Source organism: Gnatocerus cornutus, chromosome 1, assembly GCF_029298725.1.
Source record: "Gnatocerus cornutus isolate USDA-ARS CGAHR chromosome 1, icGnaCorn1.1, whole genome shotgun sequence".
NCBI lineage: Eukaryota > Metazoa > Arthropoda > Insecta > Coleoptera > Tenebrionidae > Gnatocerus > Gnatocerus cornutus.
This window is the reverse complement of record NC_142233.1, coordinates 29,415,053-29,438,875: the sequence shown is the minus strand read 5'-3', so window position 1 is coordinate 29,438,875 and position 23,823 is coordinate 29,415,053. Positions and strand designations below refer to the sequence as shown.

The 23,823-nt window shown below is 33.6% G+C and overlaps 1 protein-coding gene across 1 annotated transcript in view; it reads right to left on the bottom strand.

Moving 5' to 3' along the window:
- LOC148181430 (nephrin-like) overlaps nt 1-23,823 on the bottom strand; it is a 130,834-nt gene that overhangs the window by 87,126 nt on the left and 19,885 nt on the right. The window contains exon 2 of the mRNA XM_088044651.1: nt 21,919-22,444. Coding sequence (XP_087900777.1) covers nt 21,919-22,321 — 403 coding nt within the window. The 5' untranslated portion in view covers nt 22,322-22,444. The remainder of the gene's footprint in view (nt 1-21,918; nt 22,445-23,823) is intronic.

Here is a 23,823-nt window from a genome sequence, read left to right as displayed (position 1 = left end):
AAGACATAAAAAAGTGCACAGACAAAAATGCAAATTTCTCTTCCGGTTGAATTACTAAACATTTCGTTCCAGTTTTTGAGTTTAGTTCGCGCCTTGCACATTTAATTAGTTTGCCCCATTTAGTCGGAGGAAAAAAGAATGTAACCCGTCGTAGCCCTGCAATATTATGTGTCTGGAATTTCTTGGAGTTTTCCAGTGTTGATTGGACTCTGCAGAGGTGAAGATAATCGATTAGAGTAGATTTTCCGACCACTGTAGTCGTATTTATTTATTCTTGCCCGTGTGAAAGGTGTGTAATTAAAAGCGTATTCCGAGTACTTCCCTTATTAAAATTCTGCAAAATAAATCTAAACGAAACTACGAGCGTTATCAAACTGAATTGCACATTAAACAATGTCTGAATCGTGGAAAATCCTCCCTCTCAAGCTATTAATGTGCGTGTGAATGTCCTGCAATAAAACAAACAATCCGGAAAAACTGCAGAGAAAATGCCAAAAATGCAAATGTCACTGTCTTATTTCCCCCGTTGTCTGACAGGGTTGTGAAAACGCCACACACTGTGTAACGAGAACGACAGATAGTGGAATTTTTACTGCTCCGACCCAACAATAGTTCTTTCAAGTTTTTCGCCAGGAAATGTAATGTTGGTTTTCGTGTTGTGTTGGTTTGTTAGCCTGAATTGCTGCAATTCAATTACTCAGTTTCCTGTCGGTTTTTTAGGTACTTCATTGCGCAACGTTTCAAACGTTCTACGGTAATTAACGCAGAAATCATTAAAAAACCTGCATTTTCAGCAGCATCAGCGATAATGAGGGGAAAAAATTAAGCGAAACTCGCCACTACGGTAATCCAGCTTTTTCACGTCTCAACTAATTTGGGAGAACACACAAGTACAAATGATCTTTTCATTTAGACCGAATCAGGATAATAACAACTTATGAATGCTTTTCGCCATTAATTGCTGCCATTTGCCGGGAACTCAAAAAATACCCCACTGATTGCATGAGAATGAGCGCGAATAACAATGAGTTGAATGGGATGTGTGCTGTTAACAGCTCGGGGCAAAGAACCTGCAGTTGCAATAACGTGCAGCGACAATTCTATTGAAACAAAAAATAGGTGGATGCGCCGGGCGACGATCTCTCAATTTGCTAATTAATTTTTAATTATGCTCCGTTCCTGACGTGCTATTCCCAAAGCGCACACGTAGCTCCTTTCAAATAAATCAGTTTCCGGCCGCCACTTTATCAAACTATTATTGATTTGTTTTATTGTAAAACTGTTATTAAGCGCTTGGATCCAGTTGAATTATTATAGTTGAGTAGTTTATAAATCAATAACTTTAATCTGCAAAAGGAGAATTTCAGCTCAACCTTTGCGACATTTTCGCCGCTCTTGCGCCGTTTCTCCTCCATCCATTTTAATTAAACTTAAACTAAAAAAATGATCTCGATTAAAATCGGTTAGGTTTTCTACTCGGTCGACTTCGGGGAATAAATTACCATTTATCCCATCGTTCTGTATTGAAAACGCAATTTATCAAACGCGAAGAATGAGAGCCGGGCAAAAAGTAATGGCTTTTTATATAAACGACTGACTTTCTTTACATAAAAATGTAACCCGTTTTATAAAAGAAAAACTGCATTATTTCGATTCATTTCCTTGACACTCGAAAAATATTACCGTGCTCTTGGAAATTCTACCGTCTTAGTTTTCTCCTTTGGCTCCTATAAATTTTTCCGCAATTGTACCGCTCCTTTTCCAGGTTTAATTGGCGAGCAGGCATGTATTTAATTCGGTGGTTTGATTGTAGTACGCAGATCTCGATGTGTGTGGACAATTTACAAAGATAATGGCATTCCCTTTTGCGGAGGAATTCGTCTTTTAAATTCCTTCTGATGTAAGTCAAGGTTCATCATATTTATTCATCGGTTTGAATAAAAACGTCATTATTCAAACGTTTAATTCAATTTTCGCATTCTTGCCACCAACGCAGTCACATTTTCCCAATACACAAGTTTATGAGTACGACAGATCCGTGTAAAATAAACCATCCATTAACAATTAATCCAATTTTGCTACAGTTACACGGAACTTTTTACTGCGTATAATTTTTTCCCGTAATAAAATTATTCGCATCGCTCCCTGCTAAAAGCTTTTTTTAAATTGAACAAAAGTGTCTCCTATGAAAAGCGTTACATTATGAAAAACAAATATTGAAAATTAACAGAAACGACATGGAGCAACATTCAGTGCAAAAAATTAGCGTTTGCTCATTCAATATTTACGTGGAAGAATAGAAACCAGAATTTTGACCTTTGTTGTTGTGGTAATTTGTATTCGGAAAATTAAAGAGACGGTGCTTTTGTGAATACCGAGCTTTCTTCCTGCGAAAGAAAAGTTTAATGTCTCATTCTTTCAAAGTACCGATGCATTTATTCTTTTGAGTTTTAACACTAATTGAGCCAACTTTTGTGAGTTGGGAACCTGACTCGTTTACCAATTTAAACTTAATGAAGCCGTAAATTTTCAAGTCGGAAGGTTTCACAAAAGTTAGAATATTGCATAAATAAATGTTTTAGTATTAATATTCGTTTATATTTGCTCCGATTTTCTGATTTCTAATTTAAATCAACCGGCTGAATTCATTAGACTTCATAGGAAACTAACAGATTTTTTAAATAAAAAATGTATATTTTTATAAATAACAAACAACATATTTATGTTTATAATAATTTTTATTAATTTTAACATCCAAAAATCCGAAAAAAATTGTGAAAATTAGATTAAATCTTTCTCAAATAACAAAAACTCATATTAAAAAACCAGAAATTACGAAACAGAAACTAAAATTTTGCTTTTAGAATTAAATAAAACAGAATATATTATGACTCATCAATTTAACTAATTTAAATTTATTAGATTTATTATATTTATTATGTATTATATAATTATTATATAACAATGTTTTTCTACGATAGCTGTAGAAGGTTGACATTTTGATTGCCATTTTAATTTCGAAGTGACATTCTTTTAGACCAAAGTTTATAAAAATGATTAAACGAGTGCGACTGTTGGAACAATCTTGGTTGCGACTTGTGCTATTTAGCACATTTGTCCATTTGATGTTAGGCACAAGACTTCTACACCAAAATATTATCATTTCAAATGCAAAAACAGCTAAATATGAAAACAAGTAGATCGTGAAATATTTAAAAAGAGTATCAAATTGAAAACGTTTGTACTCTTATTTGCGTTAATATTTTCAATATTTTAGCTCCGTTCGTATAGACCAAATTGATTTTAACAATTTGTTCCAATTTTTCCGAACGAGTGAGCATTAAATAAAAAAATATTTGTCGTATCCAAGTGAACACTCTGCAACCCAATAAATCTGTTATGATAACATCGTCCACTAATCACCAATTACTTTCAGGATAATATATATTGTAATAAATTCATAGGTTCGACTAACGCAATTAAACCTATACACGCAACAGTACATAATTCGATCTATTTAAATTTATGTGCAGGAACACATAACTAACGTTTAGATCAGTAATAACATTTCTGGTTTATTACATGAAAAAGTGCAAAGTCGTGTAAAATGCCATAATTTTAATTGAGTGATGGATCGTTTAGAATTTTAATTATCAGCGTAATCTATTATTGATCCACGCGTTTTACTATGAAAAATAAATAACTATAAACTAAATTTGTAAGCCCCCAAAGTCGCGGCTGTTATCAGCATTGGCAACAATCTTGCCAACAAAAGTAAACTATCTTAATTGTCCTCCTCTTTGGCTACATTCCGGGCAGAGCCATTCTAACGATATATTTATGCAAAGCAGTTGTAAGGTCCTCCCGTCAAAAGGACAGCCGGTTTATTTATCCAGTTTTCTAATAAAAATAAGCTCGTACGTGACGTTTTAAAAAATCCAGTCGCACCACTTTTTCAATCGCCCTTTTATCGTAGATCAAATGTAAAATTCTCTCACCTTGTCTCCGAGATTTTAAAGTACAATCCTATCCGGATAATACGGTCTAGAAAATCTACTTAAAAGTTTCCCGATCTCGTTTCTGTAAGTTAAAATCGAATTTTTTCGCTTTCGTCACTATGAGGCTCCGAACGAAGCCATAAATGTTGAAGATGCTGTTTCGCAGCGAATTAAATTTGTTTGCTGCCAATAGTGGTAGTCTCTGGTTCCGTCACGAGATGAAAAAACCATTGCGACAGAGGTTTTTATACGTTCTAAAAAAGCCGTCATATACTCAAACACATAAAATGCAAAATCGGGGAACTCTTCGGCGGAGGTTTGATTTTATAAAAGGCGGAAGCGCGAAATTGGTTGTTTCGAGTTTATAGCACCATAATGAGGAGTCTAGAAATAATCTGCCACATGAAATGACTCTCAAACACCATATTCAGAGATTTTTACAGAAAGCGGCGATTTAGAGAAATGAGCAACAGCGGGTGTGGAAATCGTCTCGTTTTTGCCGAGTTTTGCAGGTGCAAAAACATTTATGTCATTAACAAAGCCGTCGCTCATGTTTACTTAGCACAATTTGCGCTATAACTTAATTAATGTCCACAACTACTCTTTACTTATCTACCTACATTATAGTGTAAAGTTTTAATTGGATAGGATGTTATTTAATAAAAAGTCAAAGCAAAACTTTGCTTCAGAAAACTTTAACAATTATACACGCCGTGTGCTAGAATCTCGGTGAATTACATTTCTTGTTGTAATGTAATCACCAAATTAAAATTTTGCGCCATGTTACGATGACTAGCTATTACATTTTTAATATTAAACCGCTGAGGATCTTTCATCGTCGCGATGTCGCCCTAAACAAGACGAAAGCTCGCGTTTCAAGACGGTTGTACGTTGATGTATTAATAAGAGCGACTATGAAAAACGAAGTGCTTCCCTGAATAATCAATTCCGGAAAATTAACGCCGAGAGGCGGGCAATACAAGACGAGAATTGTACGCTGTTTGTTTTCAGTGATATCGATACTCTGAGCGTTGTTTGAGGCAATGTTTTGAGATAAAAGAACTAATAAATGTTTGAGCATATCAAATTTATTTTTTGTCTAAACATTATCTCGTGGGATACAAATTGCAGCCGACGATGAAAAGTGACGAGTCAACATGTATATTTGGTTTCTCGCATCCCTCTATGTACATAACTTCGCTACTATCACACTCCAGATTTATGATAGTGATGTATCAAGGAGTTTGAGAAAGCATCCGTTTATCCAAACACATAATTACAGAGTGCTTTATTTTCATGGAGGATTAGGCACATTGTTCGCCAAAATTGCTTTTTTTTTGGAAGGTGTGGTAAAAAATCGAGGTTCTGTCTGTCAGGGCTATAGAGCGAAAAGTGTTGAACAAAATTTATGACCAGAATTACGTGTAGTTTAAAAAATATATATTTTTTAGTGAATACTTGAAATCCTCGTTGATTCAGAATTTTTGTAATCATTTTTTGGCTGCTCTTATTTCATTTTTTTTCTCATCTTGTTTTGTCATATTTAGTTATTTGAATTTATCAAATTTTTTATTTGCGGTGTATCAATTCCTTCATATTAATTTATTTGCTCAAAATATTTAAATTTAAATCCTTTACATCTTTTTTCTTCTTTAGTTTTAGGTTCTTACACCTTTCAGTCTTTCAAAAGCTTTTATTTAAATTAAATTTAGATCCTTTAGATTCTTCAAATCTTTTAGATCCATTAGATCTTATAGATCCTTTAGATCCTTTAGATCCTTTAGATCCTTTAGATCCTTTAGATCCTTTAGATCTTTTATATGCTTTAGATCTCTTAGATCGCCGATTTTTTTTAAGATTTTTTACGTATTTTAAAAAAAAATGTCAAATTTGTCAAATTATCTTAATTTATAGATTTCTCGAGATATTTAATTTTTCCTATTTTTACAAATTCTGTTATATTTGCTTTAGATTTTTGAAATGCTTCATTTTTTTTAAAACTCTTTTATTATTTTTATTCTGTATACAGGCTGTCCGGAAAGTGACGCACCACCTTGAAAGGGGGTAATTGGGTGATCCCAGAGTACCAAAAAAATGTTCAAAAAAAATTTCGAACTCTCTGTTTTCGCAGGAGGACCAACTGCTTGCTCAACTGTTCCCCCAATAATTTAAATTTTTAGTATTTAAAGCTATAGTAACGTCGTTGCTGTGGTATTGTTGGCGTTAGTCAGGTCGGTTCCTGAATGAGTAATGTAACTATGGTTTCAAGTGAACGATGCCACACTGATCGACATTGTAGATTCAAAAATTTTGTAAACAGTTTTCAGGCATTTTTCAGAAGATTTTTCCGATTTTTTTTACAGTATGCCTTTGCGCAAAATCTCCTTTAGGTAACAAAATTATTTTATTCAGTTAATACACAACTCAAAAGTAGTGAGTTCCCCAAATTTCATGACGGTAGCACTAAAATTATAAAACTTACAAATTTTAGTAGTGGATGTCTGAATGTTAGCCTTGTTTTAAAAATAAAAAATTCAAAAATTTGTGTCTTTCGCTCGACAATTTTGAGTAGTACCTATCCGAAATTTCATAACTGTAGCAATAAAAATACCAAAATTACGAATTTTAGAGAGAGATGTTTGAAGTTTTTGAGGAGATTTTTATTGTTATTAAATGGTGGATGCGCCAACCAAAACACAATGCTAGACGTTTTCTTTTTTACGAATCCTCGGAATTAACGTGACCTTTTGTTTTCTTACTGACTCGATTTCATCTTACAAAGAACTTGTTAATAACATGAAGTCCTTCAATTTCTGCACATACACCTAATGAAAAAACAACAAAAAGTTTAATACAGTATTTAATCAAGTATTTGTTCGTCGTGATATTAAATTAACAAGTAAACTCAATTTCAAAAGTAACAATGCCACATTCAGTAGTAGTTTGAAGAGTTCTACAGTATTACGGTCGTTTATTAAACTTTTATCTCGAAAAGAATGAAAGTGACGCCATTTTTCGCGCATCAAAAGTCAAATCTCGCTATTTGCATAAAGTTTTATCCGCAAAAAGAACATCTAAGCATGCTTAATGACGAAAGAAAGACCGAGAAAACTCCAGTTTAAGAAGAATAAGTCACAAATTGAAAGGTCTTATTATTAAATCGTGAAAAATTTCGATTAAGTCGGAGCGGAAAATTTTGCGAGTTTTCCAAATTTAACACCGTGTTAAATATTTTATGTGTTCTGAAGAGCGAATAATTAAATTAAAACGAGAGACTGACAAATAATAAAGCTATAAAGTTTCAGATACCTTTTGTCATTATAATTTTTTGGATCTAAACAACGCGAGTATAAAATTGAAAACTCGACCTCTGACCTTAACGCACTAGGCGGCAGTTTTTCCATCATCGAAATGCGCAGGTAACACCGGAAAAATCAAGGAAACTGGATTGATAACGGCTATAATCTGGTAGATAGGATACTCCTTCACGATTCTCTTAAAGATATTGAAATCTGATGTAGCTAAAAGAACCACTGAAGTGTGTTTATGTCGACATCTTTTATAATCTGATGACCGATCGAGGCGTCTCAAAACCGAATCTTCTAACTTTTGTGCACGGTTATTATTGGCCATTTGCGTTATCGTCTGCTTTCGCAAAGAAAAGACGCTTCTTTATTAAGTTTTTCTTCAGAATTCGAGTTGTGATTAACCTACAAAGTTTGAAAGCGCAACGACAAGCTTGTTCTACTAAATCGCGGATTATATTAAACTTTTTAAGAAACAATGCTTAATCCCATTTTGCTCCAACAAACATAAATTTGATATCTATAGATGATAAGGAACAAGTCTTGGGTTTACTTTATTACGGTTGTTTAAAAATAAGGTAATTATTTTTGTGATCTCAACTTTGGAGGGCGCATCTGCAAGCACGCTGTCTCAGTAATTGGGTTATTTCTTACGAAGCCACGCTGTATGTGAGCGCGTTGACTACGTGTATGGAGCTAACACCATCAATATTGGATGCGATACAGATACTTTCATCATCTTTCCAAAGCAGATTAATTTCAAAATTGCAAGACGTCGACGACCGTCTGAAAAGTATAATGAGACTTACGAACAATGGTGGCGTCAGGTCGGCAGTAATTAAAAAGCCTTAAATCGACGTTCTAACGTTTTAATTGCACATCGTAAACGCCCAGTTATTACCGCGAAAATCCGGTAACAAAACGTGAAAAATCGTTTTCCAGAACTGAGTTTACGAGTTACTAATATCTAAGCCCGCCTCCGGAAAATGCCCGGAATTGATCCAAGGGACGCACATGTCGATCCTTGGTCGGAATGCAAGATGAGGTGAAATATTCGAATTTTGTGAAAGCATAAAACACAATGTCTTGCGGGAGAAATTGACCTTAAAATAACTGAAAGCTTTCGGAGACATAATAAAATTATATTGACCTTTTGGAGATGTGGTTTTTCGGACGCCTCGAATTTGTTCAGCGCAATATTTCAGCAATTTCACTATTGATTTTTAAAAGGCATCGTTTTAGATAAATTGTATCACTTGGGATCTACGCAAGTCGTAATCAAGCGAAATTGCGAAACACTACACGTATTTCCCTCTTCGGTCGCGAAGGAAAACTGCCGCCTACTTTTCATAAAACCGTACCATTAACATAAATTTTCCAATATAAGCCGTAAGGTCACGTGCTCATGGTAAAATATTTTCCTAGAGGAGAACAATTGAATAAATATTTATACCTGAAACAGAAAACGTCTTTGCCAACATACGTTCAAAGAAACAAATGAAACACCATTTACTGGTACAGAAACACGTTATTGTGTTGGTGAAAATACTACAAAACAAAAGGATCAAAAACAATGCTATTCCAAGCAATTTTCAAAACTCTGAATTTAGATAAACCTATAAATACGTATATTTCACACACAATAACCTGCAGAATTGCTGAAGTAGTTTCTTGTTAATTCGACGAGTTTTTTAAATTAATCAAAGGTTGTAATAGTTATCTGAGTTAAACAATTCCGCTAACGACATAAAATATTCCAAGTCTGTATGCTCCCATTCAAATTACAAATGTTGTTAAACACAAAGTTCAAACCGAAACTTGGGTCAATGAAGTGCATAAACTTGCATACTAGTTTAAAGACGGATACGCCAACATTACAAGACTAATGTAACCGTGAGTTTAGAGTTAGAGAAACCTGTGCTTATGCAAATGTTATTTTAGTTTCACCGATAAAGAGCATTTATTATTACAAATGTTAATTAGTTTAATCCTAAAAAAAGGAAAGATTCCACACAAATCAGAAGCAATCAAAAAATTCGATCATTCTTCAGGTTTCAGGTTTCTATATCAAGTTCGGTATTTCTATTATAATTTAGCTTTCATGTTTAAATAACATTCAAGTTTGTGTACGTAAATTTACGTCGTTTAAAACAATTTTCAGCTTCTTTGGTTTCATAGTCTTAAATTAAAAACTGAAGTTGCCTTCATATTTTATAAATAATCTGCATATTTTGCATGATGTTAAGTACAGTACAAGTAACGACAAAACACTATTGAAAACTTACCGAGCTTCAATAACAAAAGTTTAAAAAAAAGAATTTTCAAATTCTGGAGTCTTAGCAAAAAGAAAATGTGAAAAAAATTTACCCTCTGACGATTACCCAAAATTTCAATCATTTCAAATTTTGTTATTTGTTGACGTATATAAATAAAATTGCTTAGTTTTGAATTTTCTGCATAAAATTCTGCGTTAAATAAACACAAATAACTTTAGTTTTGCTTCACAAATAATAGTATTTTATATCATTAAGAGTAAAAATGAATTTCTATGGTTACGGTGGAGCCCAAGTATATAAAGTGCTGTGTTCTGCTTAAGCATATAAGTGAAACTTATACCGACAATCGAGCTAGATAATGTGTCACTTTTATGATGTTTGAAAAAAAACGAGATATTTACAATAGGTTTTCAAATGGGCATTTCGGTGTCATTTTTTGAGGCAAAACCGACGATTAATAGCTTTGAGTTATGTATCAATCGAAAAAACAGCATGAGATCTATCAACTAGCTAAATCTTAGATCGTTAGCATAAGTAGTTGTCGCGTGGTCAAAAACAAAATATTCAGTGTTTTTCATCGTTTGACTCGGATTTTAAATGAAACATTACATTTTTAATATTTAAGAGCAGATTCTAAAAACAAGAGCGCGAGAAAAACGATGGTAAAGACAGCATTTTTTTATTTGTCGTAGTTTCGGAGATATCAAATTAAAAAAAAATCACTATTCAAAATTTGAATCGCTTTTATTCTCTTATTTATTGACTTACAATAGAAATTAGCACAGTTTTGGATTCTGGGTAAAATTCTGCGTAAAATGAGTTCCAATAACTTATTATTTCTGCACAAACAAGCTAGATATCGACCGAAATAAATACATACAGTGTCCCAGTACTCGCGCTCTTGAGAGGAAGAGTTTATTGAGGCAACAATCTTATTGAGGCAAACTTATTAGCTCAAAAAATAATTGAGTTAAGACAAAAAAAAGCAGATAATTCCGAAACTGACCAAAATTTGAAAACTGGTAACTATGAAAACACATACTATCATCCATTGATCAGATGAACATTACACTCTCGTTGTCTATAAAATTGGGATGGTCTTTTACTCCATTCTAGAATAAGCTTTCGGGATTGGTTGTTAATTTTTTATCCTTTCTCGAATACTATTAAACTTAAATTAAATTTTTGTTTTGAAATTTACCATCTAAATTGCTGTCAGCACTTTTCCTTGGTCTCTGGGGCGCGAGTTCTAGGGCATCGTGTATATTAAAGTCGCAAAAATGTTTTCAAAAAAATTATATTTGCCAATTCAGAACATCCTATACCAAATTCTTAGCAACAAATATGCTTAGAAAAACGATGGCGAAAATTATTCAAAATTATTGCCATGATGGTGTTCAGTTAACAATGGTAAACATATTACATATTTATGATTGTCTATAATTTTTAAACATAAGGACATAAGGAATGAGTGTTTTTTTTAATACTTTTTTTTTTAATTCTAAAGTTCATCCTACAGTCCTAATAAACGATTAAAAAATTCTAAAAAAAAAACACGAACTCTCATCGGACAAATAAACAATCAAAATAATTTACCTCTCTATTTATTTAGGAACAAAACGAAGAAGATTCATCTCTGTTTGAGTTCTTTAAGAATATTGCGCTTTATATCAATCGTTTCAGTAATAATCTTTTTTATGAGGTTCTTTCTCTTTCCGGAATTTAGGTGTTATTAAAGTTAAAGTGGTGTCTATAATCTGGCAGTTACGGCAATAAAACAAAGCCGTTTTGTTTTTATTCGACAGTTTGCAATTATAGGGATTTCTGTGTTGCTCATTTAAAGGTAAACATCACTGGACGCTCATTTTTATTTAAAAAAAAATTGGATAAAAAAATTTGAAAATGATAAATCGGTGCTCATGAATTTTTCAGGACTATTGTAATTTTTATCAATATTGACACCATTTTAAATAAAACATGACCATGGAAAAGCAAAGTTTGTATTGGTTTACTATAACATAGACAGATATGCAGTGTATTTGCATTGAGTTCATTTCATTCAATCAAATTTGCAATTCCATCTAGCTGCGATAAGAAAAAAACTATTTGCTCAGGTTAAAAAAAATTATAACATGTTACTACATTTTGATTCTGATTATTATTTATTTATGAGTCGAGGTAAAATTATTTGTAGCTCAGAATGATATGAAGTATCCTCGGGCTTGTTTTGTCTGTTATAATAATTTACAAAGTTTATTGCATGGGACAAAAGGTCATTTCAAATAGTCAGTGTAGAGCTGAATTTATTTTTTCCTTTTAGTAAAATGAATAAATCTAAACAGCACAATAAATCAATTCAAGCTGGGCTGCGACTTAATAAGTGTATAGCAATAAGGATCAAACTTGCTTACCCCATAGTCAATAAATTTATTATAAGTTTCGTTTCTCTCATGGAAATTTAATCAGTCGTAAAAAATTTACAACATTTCTGGCTGTGATTTCAGCACTATTAATAAAATTATGTTGGTAAAATAAATTGAATAAGTATCTATCAAATTTGGCTTCTTGAAATCCTTTTGAGAGCTTGAAGACTTGTAAATCCTATCCAAAAAAACAAAGGTGGAACGTCAGCGAAATAAATAATGTTTATTTTACCCCATATATCCTCTAGGGTTGCAGATATCTCCAATAATAAAAAAACACACAGAGTCTCCTAGTTGCCAATGCAAAAGCGCTGTATCCTTATGGGCATCGAGGCGAGCAAGGATAGTCATAAATAAGTCTCCGAACTCTCTACGTAACAGGGCACTAGGCCAAGAGGATGGAATTTTACAAGCGTTTTGAAATACGGTGAACACTTATATGCCATAACAACAAATTCTAAATTGGACAGCTCCGAACCAGAGCAATCGGTCCAACGCAGATTTATACCAAACCCAAATACTGACCCTAATCTCCCAAACAGACACTCGAGATGGCAAAAAAATGACGTTAACTACAAAAGAATTCAATTAAAGCTAAAAAGGAAAAGACCATTTCGTATACAATGGATTAACGAGGGTGCGTATCGAGGCAATTTTACAATAACATCGATGTTGGATAAAATTGTCTTTCAAAATCCTTAATTAACCCAAATAACTACTGAACTAAAGCAACGCACAATTTGTATAGGGTAATCGGCTTTCTCATCAAGAGGCGACGTTGCCGCCGACGAAACCGGCATATTGAATTTCGAAGAGCTTACATTTGTACTGACGCGACGAAAATCAGAAGTGATGAGACGTAGACGGCAGTTGAAGTGAGAAATACCCATCGTGGATTGTAACGTTAAAACAAAAAGGCGAGCTTCTGGTTCAACAAGTTACAAAAATACCCGCGAGGACTTTTAATAATAAATAAGCCGAACACACTGTACCTTTTTAAAACTGCTTACAACCACTAAGTAATTTGTTGTGCTGTACTTTTGTCAAAGCAAGTAAAGGAAATACTTTATTGAGAAGTTTCCATCACTTACTACTTTAAGGGTAGTTTTAACAAGAAGTTTTCAAACTCAATATAAAGTAATGCGCACAAAAGAGGGATTCAGGTAGAAATAATTTTAGCTTTGGTATGCGAGCGGGTTACATTCAAACACACAATTTTGCATTAAAATTGTAAGATCGAATTATGTTTATGGAAAAATACTGACTTTAATTTAAGTGCTATAATCCTCCCATTTTTTTAACTTTAGTTTCACGCAATCGATTTTACCAAAAAATTGAAATTGTTGAGCGAATGGAATTTGCAAGAGTTCAATTGGAGAAAAACACCAATAGACTTATTGTTTTCAAAAAGTTTATTGTGAGGACAAAATTACAGAATTACGTTAAAACGGAATTTTAAAACATGAAATTATTAATCCTAATTTTTCCAGCAGAGAATGTTTGTTGGCGGCAAATTTAAAATGCGGCTTTGTGATTGGTCGTGAGCAGAGCGAGTTACACAATTAATTTAATTGCTTGCAATTCCTGAACTGACAAATTTGTAAATTGTCACCAAATTCATCAGCATTAACTTCTTTTTTGTTATTTTTGGTGCAGATTTTCAGGTATTTCATATTGCGCCAGTTGCTAATGCAATTAAGCAAAATTGGCATGTATGTATGTTATGTATTACAGGTATCTAACTTATCTCATTCAAATCCAGCTGATTTCTAAAATTCTATGTCAATTTCTGGCAAACGTTTAATAAAAAGTAGAAAACTCTTGAAAAAATCAGATTTTAGCCTAAAATCTTAGTCGTCAAAATAAATCGAAACAAGCAGTTAATATCTACAAAGTGTTGCACTTTCAAGAGCAATTTTAAATGACTTAAATTTATTCAGAAAATTAAATAGTCGTCTGCAATGACAAATCAATTTTTCCATCTTCAGTTAACGTAGTTGTAAATTTTATTAAAATCCGTTCATAAATAACAAAGTTTCCAATATCTTAAGTAGTCTACCCTGTATATTCAGCTTATTAGTATTTTTAATATTTCACAGATAAATTTGACTTCAGCTATATTTAGAAATTACCATTACTAAAAATAAATTTGCTGCATAAACTTTTAACCTGCGCATCCACCAATTGCACGCCTTTCCAGGGCCGTTCAAATATTCTTTTATTAGTGAAATTGGCCAGAAACTAAGGCAATAAAAAAATAACTAACAAAGTTTAGTTTTGCGAATTGGTGTACATCAAGTTTTCTAAAAAAATGTTTGAAACAGCACGGCTTTCGTTGACTCGTTTTTTTTTAATCAATACTTATCTAACATCGTATTTGGGCTGCCAGTTTTGCAATATGAACAGAACTTTTCTATGTAAAATTGCATATTCTACAACTTTTCCACCTTAATTTGGAAATAAAATTTTTATTAGTGGTTGCTCTCCCGATTTTCCCTGGGAATAGGGCTCATCAAAGAGCGGGGATTAAGAGACACCTGTGTAACCGAGAATCCTTCGTGCAAATTTATTTTGACGAAAAATTTCACATGAATGCAAGGAATTAGATACATTTAAACCTCGCTAGATTAATATTCCAGGTAATCAAATACCTGCGTCTTAAAATGGGAAGCAAATCATGCGACTTAACAAGCAAATAATACGTAGGTAGCCTCACTTTCCCAAATTCCGAGTAAAATATAGTAGTTTTATCGTAATTATCGAATTTTATTCACCTAATTGCGAGTGTGCTCGTTTCCACTTTTATCTTCCATCTAGTCATACTACTATTAAAATCTATTTGGTGTTCTCTTTTCAGACAAATTTCGGACAAATGTGGTTCCCCAAGGAACAGCCAAGCGCAAATGTGAGACAATGGATTATCAAGACCTCTTAGACTCCATCAACTTTAATGAGTCCTAATTATAACTATGCTATTTTCGCTAATGAAGGCTCTCAGAAAATTAGCAACATAGTTACTCAACTACGAAAGAATGGAGACAACCAGTCAGATAATAAAACACTTTCCTAACATGAGTCAGGTTTCAATTACTTAGAAGTTGGCTTATTCTCTAACTGAGATCTACCACGACCACGCTGGTACATTTTACATTAGATCTCGTAAATAGTTTTAAATTTTACGACAGCCACCTGTTAGAAATTGATATAACGCAATAAAAGGATCAGCGGAAAGCTAATATTGCGTGCCTCGGTGTAATCTAACCACCCCGAAGCATATCACTAAGAAACCCGGAGTCGCATAACACATAACTTTCGACAAAGTAAAGGTCATAAATAATCGAGTCTTCAGAAGTTGGAGTTTCAGTTGAAACAAGACATGGCAAATCCCACATTAATAGGACGTCAAGATTCGTTTAACAGACTCGGAAAGTTCACACTGACAATACTCTAAATATCTAAACGAAAATTGCAATGACCCTTTTAAAGAGATTTACCACAATTTATACGCGTCTTGAATTGTTAGCACTGGTTTTACTTCGTTGTCGCTTTATTTTATCGTTATTTCACGGATTGTTTCAGCAAGTATAACGCGGTTATCTGTGCTCAAAGCATCCGGAAAGTTGATGCCAGATGGTTTAAATTAACAAATAGATAAATCCAGTGGTGCGAGAAAATCTAATTTATCTTCCACTTTTGCCAGAAGTTAATGGCGCATTAAAATAAATAAAAGTGTGGCGGGGGAAAGGTAGCGGTCGGCTGCACGTTCTTTCTCTTTCGTCGGTTAACAATTAAATTAAGTGGACTACAAAGTTTAATTTACACACTTAGTTTCGCACAGCTTAAGTCTTCGTGGCACGAATTTTATAAAATGACACACTTCTTACGTGGGTAATAAAATTGCCGCACGTAGGATTCTGCATGGTCGTAAATTCTACTTCATCCTGAAATATGCATAAACGTTCTAAAATACGATCATATGCAGTAAAAGAAAATGGTGTGTGATTTAATAAGAAGTTTTTGCATAGCTGCATCACTACATTTATAAAAGTGAAATTTTAATACAGGCGCATTCACCATATTTGCAACCATAAAAAATCTGTTGTATAGCAGAACTTGAAAATTATATTTATTTAAAAATTATGATATGAATTTTATAAATAAATAATTTATTCATACTCACCTAATTATTGAATTTTAAAACAAATAGTATTCTAATAATGTGAGAAAAAATATGAATCATTACCATCAATTCGTAATTTGTAACTGTTATTTTAAATAATAATAATTTTCTGTTCGTTGCATTTAAACCGAATAACATAGTGGATGCAACATTATTGATTTTGATCTGTATATTTTTATCAAATAGAGTTATTTATATTCAAGCGACTGCAAGTAGAATCCTACGGTTCGCGCCAACGATTCAAGCGGCATTTGCTCAAGAGACGTAAAATTCTTAACAGTGCGAGCTTTGTAAAATGTTTTCTTCTACAATTCCTACATAAAGTTGTCATTTTGAGTGTCACTTCAATTTTTAAATGACATTCTTTTAAGCCCAAATGCGTAAAACTGACATAAAGATGTGTAATAGTGATCAAACAAGTGCGTAACAGTATGTCACTTTGACAGGAATTACAATTATAAGTCAGCAATCGTTTTGTACTCTTATTTACCTATACATGATTAATTGAATTTTGTTAGATTTCACACATACTCCAAAAGTCCAAAACAGTACGAAAATTGGTGAAGTGAAGTGTCAATTTTAAAGTATTTGTCAGAATTGTCCCTTCAAGTACATATTTATCATTAAATTTTGCATTTTGTTGCGATTGGAGAAAACATTTTGTTGCCTACTCGTTCGACCCTGTTGAACAAATCACGTAATATAACCATTTCATAACTTGTTGCAAAAGTAGATATTTGGCCAAAAATCTTTCCAAATTTCATGTCTATATTATAAAAATTACGAAAATAACATGCCTTACAAATACAATTTTGAAAATTTTTGTATTTTACCAAAAATACAATTTTGTAAAACTGGTTTTTTTGTATACATATACTTTTGTCCTTTGGCATAATTAAAAAACAAGTCAAGAATAACAACCTCCTCAAATTTTAAAACTATAGCTTCAAAATTCCGAAAATGACGGAACTTGGAATCAAAATATTTATAAGTTTTGCATCCATCCGTGAATAATTTTTTTTAAAACTTATCGTTTTTGTCTATATTGTCCTTTGGCCCAATTTTTTGACATTTCGAATCTTTTAATAGATAGCATCACCAATAAAATTAATTTTTATTTCTAAGGTGGAAAAATCGTCTTAAATAACGAAACAACTTGTATAAATAATGCTTGGGTGTTTAATGATTGTTGTGGTGAAAATGACTTTTCGGATTTTTTTGCCGCACTGCTGCAGTTTTTCTGCACTGATAACGCAAAAGTAGCGTTACCGTTGCCATGTATGCAATGGTAAAGTGTGCTTCACACTTCAAGAAACCAACAAGTTAATTTTATCAAGCAGAGCTTCGCAATGAGTAATACGTTTTTTGTTTGTGAATTACATTAAAAGCGGAGAATAGATCAACAAACTCCACTACTAAATTAAATTTAAAACCCTCTCTGCGTTTCGAGCTGTAAATATCAAGATATAAAATCAAGCCCTGCCTACGTGTTTGCATAAAATTAATGCTTATATGCAAACAAATGTGCAAAAGCAGCCACAAATGAAAACGTGAATTAGTCACGTTAGCCCACACAATTATGTCCCCAACTTCCAAATTGGCAATATTTTCTTGTTCACCGAAACAGTCCAAGTTATTGTGAATGGTTTTCATCTCCTTGACCTTTGAAATGTGATCCTGGAATATCAGTATCCGTTCTGAAAAGGTTTCCGTCAAACTTCCTCGATGGAAATAAACGAAGGTTCTTGATTTTGCCAATAGACTCTTATCGAAGTCATTAAGTATTACCCTTTTCCACGTGAAAAACCGCCCAGGCACTGCATATCTAGCGACGAGGCGCGTCTACGCAGTTGGGTAACAGAATACAAATTGTATGAGACATAGGACATTTTCCACGACGATAACCCTTGTGTAAGTAATCCAATTATCATCTTTCTCAGATTACAGCTCAGACACTCATTTATTATTAAAGATAAACAAAGGTTGAAGCACGCGACTCGGTTGATTAATTACTCCACATAAACATACGTCAACCACATAAAAACTAAATTGGCACCACGTCCGATTTTCCCAAAAAAAAAAAGCGCCGTTTTTAATTAACTCGCCGATCACCGCTGGTCCACATAAATTATAGAAGAAATGAAATTTGTCGGGGACAGTTTCACCTCTCTGTAAATTTTTATTACGAGTCTTATAAGCTTTAATTAAAGTTGACGTAGAACATTTTTCAGTTCATATCTCTCCGGCAATTATTGCAACTGTGATAATACAGCCGATGTGAATTATTCAACCGGCCCGAGGTGACTCACCCCTCCGGTTTATTTATTTATACCCCTAAAACGCCGGGAACCGTGACAAAAAGAAGGGGATGCAGGTGTATGACGGAGACTCCCTCAGTAATATTTCGTGACGCTGCAATTCTACCCTTTGTTTTATTATGGCGGCGTTTTAGCGGAATTGCGTCATCATCATCATCACACTTGATCCCCAACTTACGCAACGGGGCGGTAGGGAAGGCGGTGACAAAATGGAGCGATTGAAGTTTTATTGTATTGATTGTTTGCTCTAATATTTCTTCTCATTTTTATGAGGCAAATAATCATTTTAGTTATTCATATTTGCTCAGTAACCGGAATCAATAATATTTACATCCGAGCATGAAAGCCTGGAAATTGGTAGTTCCTCACAAACAACCGGTTAATTTCGTCTAAAGCCATCATTTACATAGACACGCTGTTTTTTCCAATAAATAAAATGCGAGCGAGTTGAGACATCCAGAAGCTTTAGGTTGATATTTCAGGATGGGGTCTTTTTATTCTTGTCCTCATTTCCAACCCTCCAAATAGAATATACGTTGGGCATCGCTTTAAAATAAAACCACATTACACGCGGTTCCCCTACATTAATCTGCCACTTGTCCGGCCCATATATTACCCTCGGTAAGACGATCCCCGTTCTTGTGCATCCCGTTCAGTGTTAATCTTGTCACTTATTGAACATAGACGCCGCATACCTCCACCGATTAAGTTAGGGGTGGAAGCCGTAGGGACGCATTAAATACAACACGGAGGGTGCAAATACGTGTGCTGAGAAATCGAATTATCAGTGTTTTGAAAGAAAGGATCCTGCTGAAGAGTTGTTTCAGTGGGGCTTTTGAATTACAAATTTTATGTTTCTGGAATACAATTTTAATGTAGTGAAAAAATCCAAGCGTTAGAGATGGCGAATTTTCCAGCATGTAAGTACCTAGTTCTGCGCGACTTATGGGCTTTCCAGCCAAGAAGTGAACTTTGTTGGAAACTAAGACTCGCTGACCTCTAAGTAAATGATGCTTGAGGACAATAAAATTAATTTAAAGCTAACTTGCAATATACACTTGAACAAAGGAAGATCAATTTGGTATGAACTGCTTGTGATGTCTACATTATTCATAACGTCGAATTGACGGTTTTACTCTGAAGACAAAGAGACCCTCCGCATCCCTTGAAGATTGCCAACCATTGTTTTGATGAATATCTTAAGTTGGGTGGTGTTTACAGTAATATGTTTAATTTACAATCAAGATAACCCTTTTATCATGGAATTGATGCTCAAAATTGAATTAACGAGAAAAATTTTCCCGTGCTTGTGAGTGCTATCACATTTCGAAATGTGAATAGCACAATAAATTAATTGTTGTGTTGCAGAAACTGTATTTGTATTCACAAAGTTTGGCTTTATAGCTTCACAAAGTGTACAGAATTTGTAGTTACGCACATCCTGGAGAAACTTGGCGAACATGTCACCATTTAAAATTAGAGTATCTGTATTTTTGTGGTGACTCGTAAATTGTGAAATTTTGCTCTTACTCACATTGTGCCAGCTTGTCGGTCGTTGATGCATTGCTTTAAATTTTCCGCTGAGCTCTATTGTCATAAACATAATATCTGACATCATGCAGTAAACTGTTTGCTCTGTTCGTTGGACCAACGTCAAAAATATCAGTTTAATTCGCTTGCATTAATGTCCAACTTTATGAGTAGTTGCTGAAATTAAATTTTAAATTTATGAGCTAATTAATAGATATGTCTAGCAAATGTGAAGAGCTGAATTTATATTCCTAACATTTGTAACAGAAAAGTAATTTGATTGATTTTAATGCAAAATTTATTACTCCACAAATAGAAAGCTAAAAGGAATTTTGAATTAAATTCATTTATTAATTTTTATTACACTATTCTACATATAAATTTTAAGAAAAAATGTACTGGAGAACTGAAAGGACCTTCTGCTTCCGAAGATAAAGTCAGTTTTTATCAGGTCCGGATTCAGAGATATTTAAAAAAAAATGTTTTTGTGGCTTGGAAAGCCATTTTAATAAGCTTTATACGTCCTATGAAACTCACCACCAGGATTAGTATTTTTCATGATATTTTTGAAAAATGATATCATGTCTCAAAAAATTTATATTTTTAATTCTATCATGCATATGCAATTTTAGATACTTACAACTCAAGAATTATTACATCAATTTTTTAATATAATGATGAATGAGCATTGAAAAGACTGAGGTCTTGCCTTTTTGACGCGCTAACAAATGCATTGCTACATCTTATCGTTAAGAAATTACAGGACAACATTGAGATGTCTTTCAAAAAATTAAAAACTTTGTTATTACTAAATCGTAATTTCTATACACAAATTAAGTCTTAAAATGACTGCTGACGCAGCTCAGTAGAATACATTTTAGAAAACCTGTGTAATTGAAGAGTTCTTAGATTGCTTATGCACAGAAAAATTAGAAGAATTATTCAGAATTTTCTGAGAAACACAACGATGTATTAAACTTCAAAATTGTAGAAAATCTTCAAAAGTTGACAAAAGGTGTTTTTTTCTTTAAAAATCAGTCCAGATTCGTTATCATATAACATCTAAATAACAAGAAATAATAACGTGTTTAACAAGCAGACATCTCAATGTGAATGATGTCGTATTACCAATTTAAAAGTTCAATGCAAATAAGTATCAAAAAGTTCGTTTTTTGAAATTTACATTAGTTTTTCTCAAATAACTTGACAAAAAATAACTTTCCCGGCGACTTATATAGTTCTTTGGGAAGCTTATTTAATTATCTATTTTAATAATGTACCTATTATAGAGTTTCATGATTTTTCAAGTAAAATAAACTTTTATTTGAAATATGTCAGAGTCTTGATCTAATGAAGCAAAACAGGCTTCAGACTCAGGAAAAATCTAAAATTTGTTGATTCTTGTTATTAGAGAAATGCCTATTTTGGGAAGTGTGAAATTAGATACATAATATGAATTTTCTACTAAAGTTTAGTACAGCCTAATTATAACTGTAAAATTATTGTCGGAATATTTCCCATTGAAGTGGAAAATAATGATTTCGTAATATTTGCAATCTAAGCGGAAACTATTTAGTTATTATACCAGAAACTATTAATAGTGCCAAGGAGACTATTTGATCTTTGAGAGGAAAATACGTTTGAAGTTGTTTGTAGCCGGCGTAACTCATTGAACCTTGGCCACACTTGCAATTTAAGCTTTTTTGGTAGTATATTTGCGTCGCAGCAACGTTTCAAAGTAAAACTTAAACATTCAGTTTGATAGCCTCCCGAGACGTTTCACCGGCATATTTCTCCATCACATAAAGTGTACATTTTTTACCAGAACTCTCATCCTCGCTCGTGCATGTTTGATAAAATCAATAATTTTCATCCATCAAAAACTCACCTACAATCGTCAAATTGACATGCGTGATTCTAGTTGGTGACTTGTGAAAATCGACCCGACAATGGAACATCTCTTCGTCACTCAATTTCGTGGGCGAAATGCTCATGACGGCCCTTTCATCGTCGAGCACCCTCAGAAAATATCTGTTGTCGAGGGATGCGTCGGCCCAATGCTGGGGTCTGCTGCCTCTCAGATCGTACTTGTATATCGGATTTTGTTCAGTGCCCCGGTACCATAGCACAACACTCACTTTGTCCGGAGGGTGGGTTGGGGCCAGAGTGCATGGCAAGGAGGCTGTACCGCCATCGGAGGCTTCTGCGAATTCGGTCGCCGGTTCCGCCTCCGAACAAGTCACTAAAAGCACGAGGACTAGCACTAGGAAACCCGCACTTGACATCTTCATGCTACATGACCGGAAGTTAGGAAACTGGTTAACGCCTGGACACCGAGTCGACACCTTGGACACTTAGGAAGGGGTTTTTGGAGGGTTACACTGACATTCTCACGGAGCGACACCACCACAGTTCTGGAACAAAAACATTGTTACAAAATACGAACCATATTTGCATAATGGGAAATGTTCGAAGGTTTTCAATCGATAAACGAGCAAAACATGATTTTGATGTGATAGCATCCATCGGGGGAAAACTCCCACTTGGGGTTAATAGGACTTTTTTATACTTTCATGTTGGCTGAAATTTTCATCTACAAATTATTATTATGTTGACCGACAAAAAATATCCACTGCGTCCTCTCACAGGATAAACACTTCACAAAATTAATTTCAACTGAAAAGTTAAGTACTCGTCACAAGTTTAATCCTTTTAAATTCAATTTTTCTAAACGACTCTAGTCTTCAGATTTAACTACTTTTTTCTAAGAATTGAAATGAATTGGAATTCTGTGGTCTTAAAATAAAATTATCATTATCAAGAGGATGAGCTTATCAAATTTAAAAAATACTGAAGTACGTACTTCCACCAACTTTATACCTATCAATATAAAATCTTTTCAAATCCTAAATCGCCCGATTCAACGAATGACCCACCAATTTATTCTTCTTGTTGAAAAAACAGCACTTTACACCACCGCCTATATATCGCAGGCTCTCCCCAAGATGTTCTCCAACTTCCTCTTAATAAAACTTTCTTACCGCATAGCTCTCGATACAAAAATCTATTAACAAGACAAACGTGGGTGTTTTACGGAAAACTTTTACTGTAGACTGTAAAAAAGGTGAGTAAGCTCATTTTAATCAAAACCATTTATCTTTGAGATTGCACTGACTTCCCTTTCCACACAACCCCTATAGTCCCACGCAAACGGATAGGGAATAGTTTGATTCTGAAAAGGCCTTTTAGACGAGCAAAACCCTTCTTATTACCAGGGCGCAGCCAAATCTAGAGGGGAGAGTGCCATAAATTTTATAATTTGACAGTTAATAACAGTATGAACAACTGTCACTGTACCTTGTGGTATGCCACGTAACTAATGGTCAAATGGGGGTGCTTTTATTATTTAGATGTGGCTAACATTTTATTGCATTTTTTATGATGAAAATTCATTTACTTTCTTTTGACTTTTGATAACAGAAAAAAAATTAATTCCATGCTTAATTATGTTAATATAATAGTGATTATACAAAAAAGAAAACGAAACACTTTTCTGGCCCAATGGTTATCATTTCTCGAGGTCCGAAAGATCTAGCGAATTTAAATAGCAAAATCTAATTTTACGGTTCAGAACCAGATAACACGACAAATTCTCAAGTCAGTAGTAAAAAATAAATAACGATTACGTTTACGATATTGTCTTTAAATTAATGCAGTTATGTTCTGAAGCCACTCTACACTTTTCCTCACATAGATAAAAATCCCGGAGAACAAAGCAATCAATCATTACAAG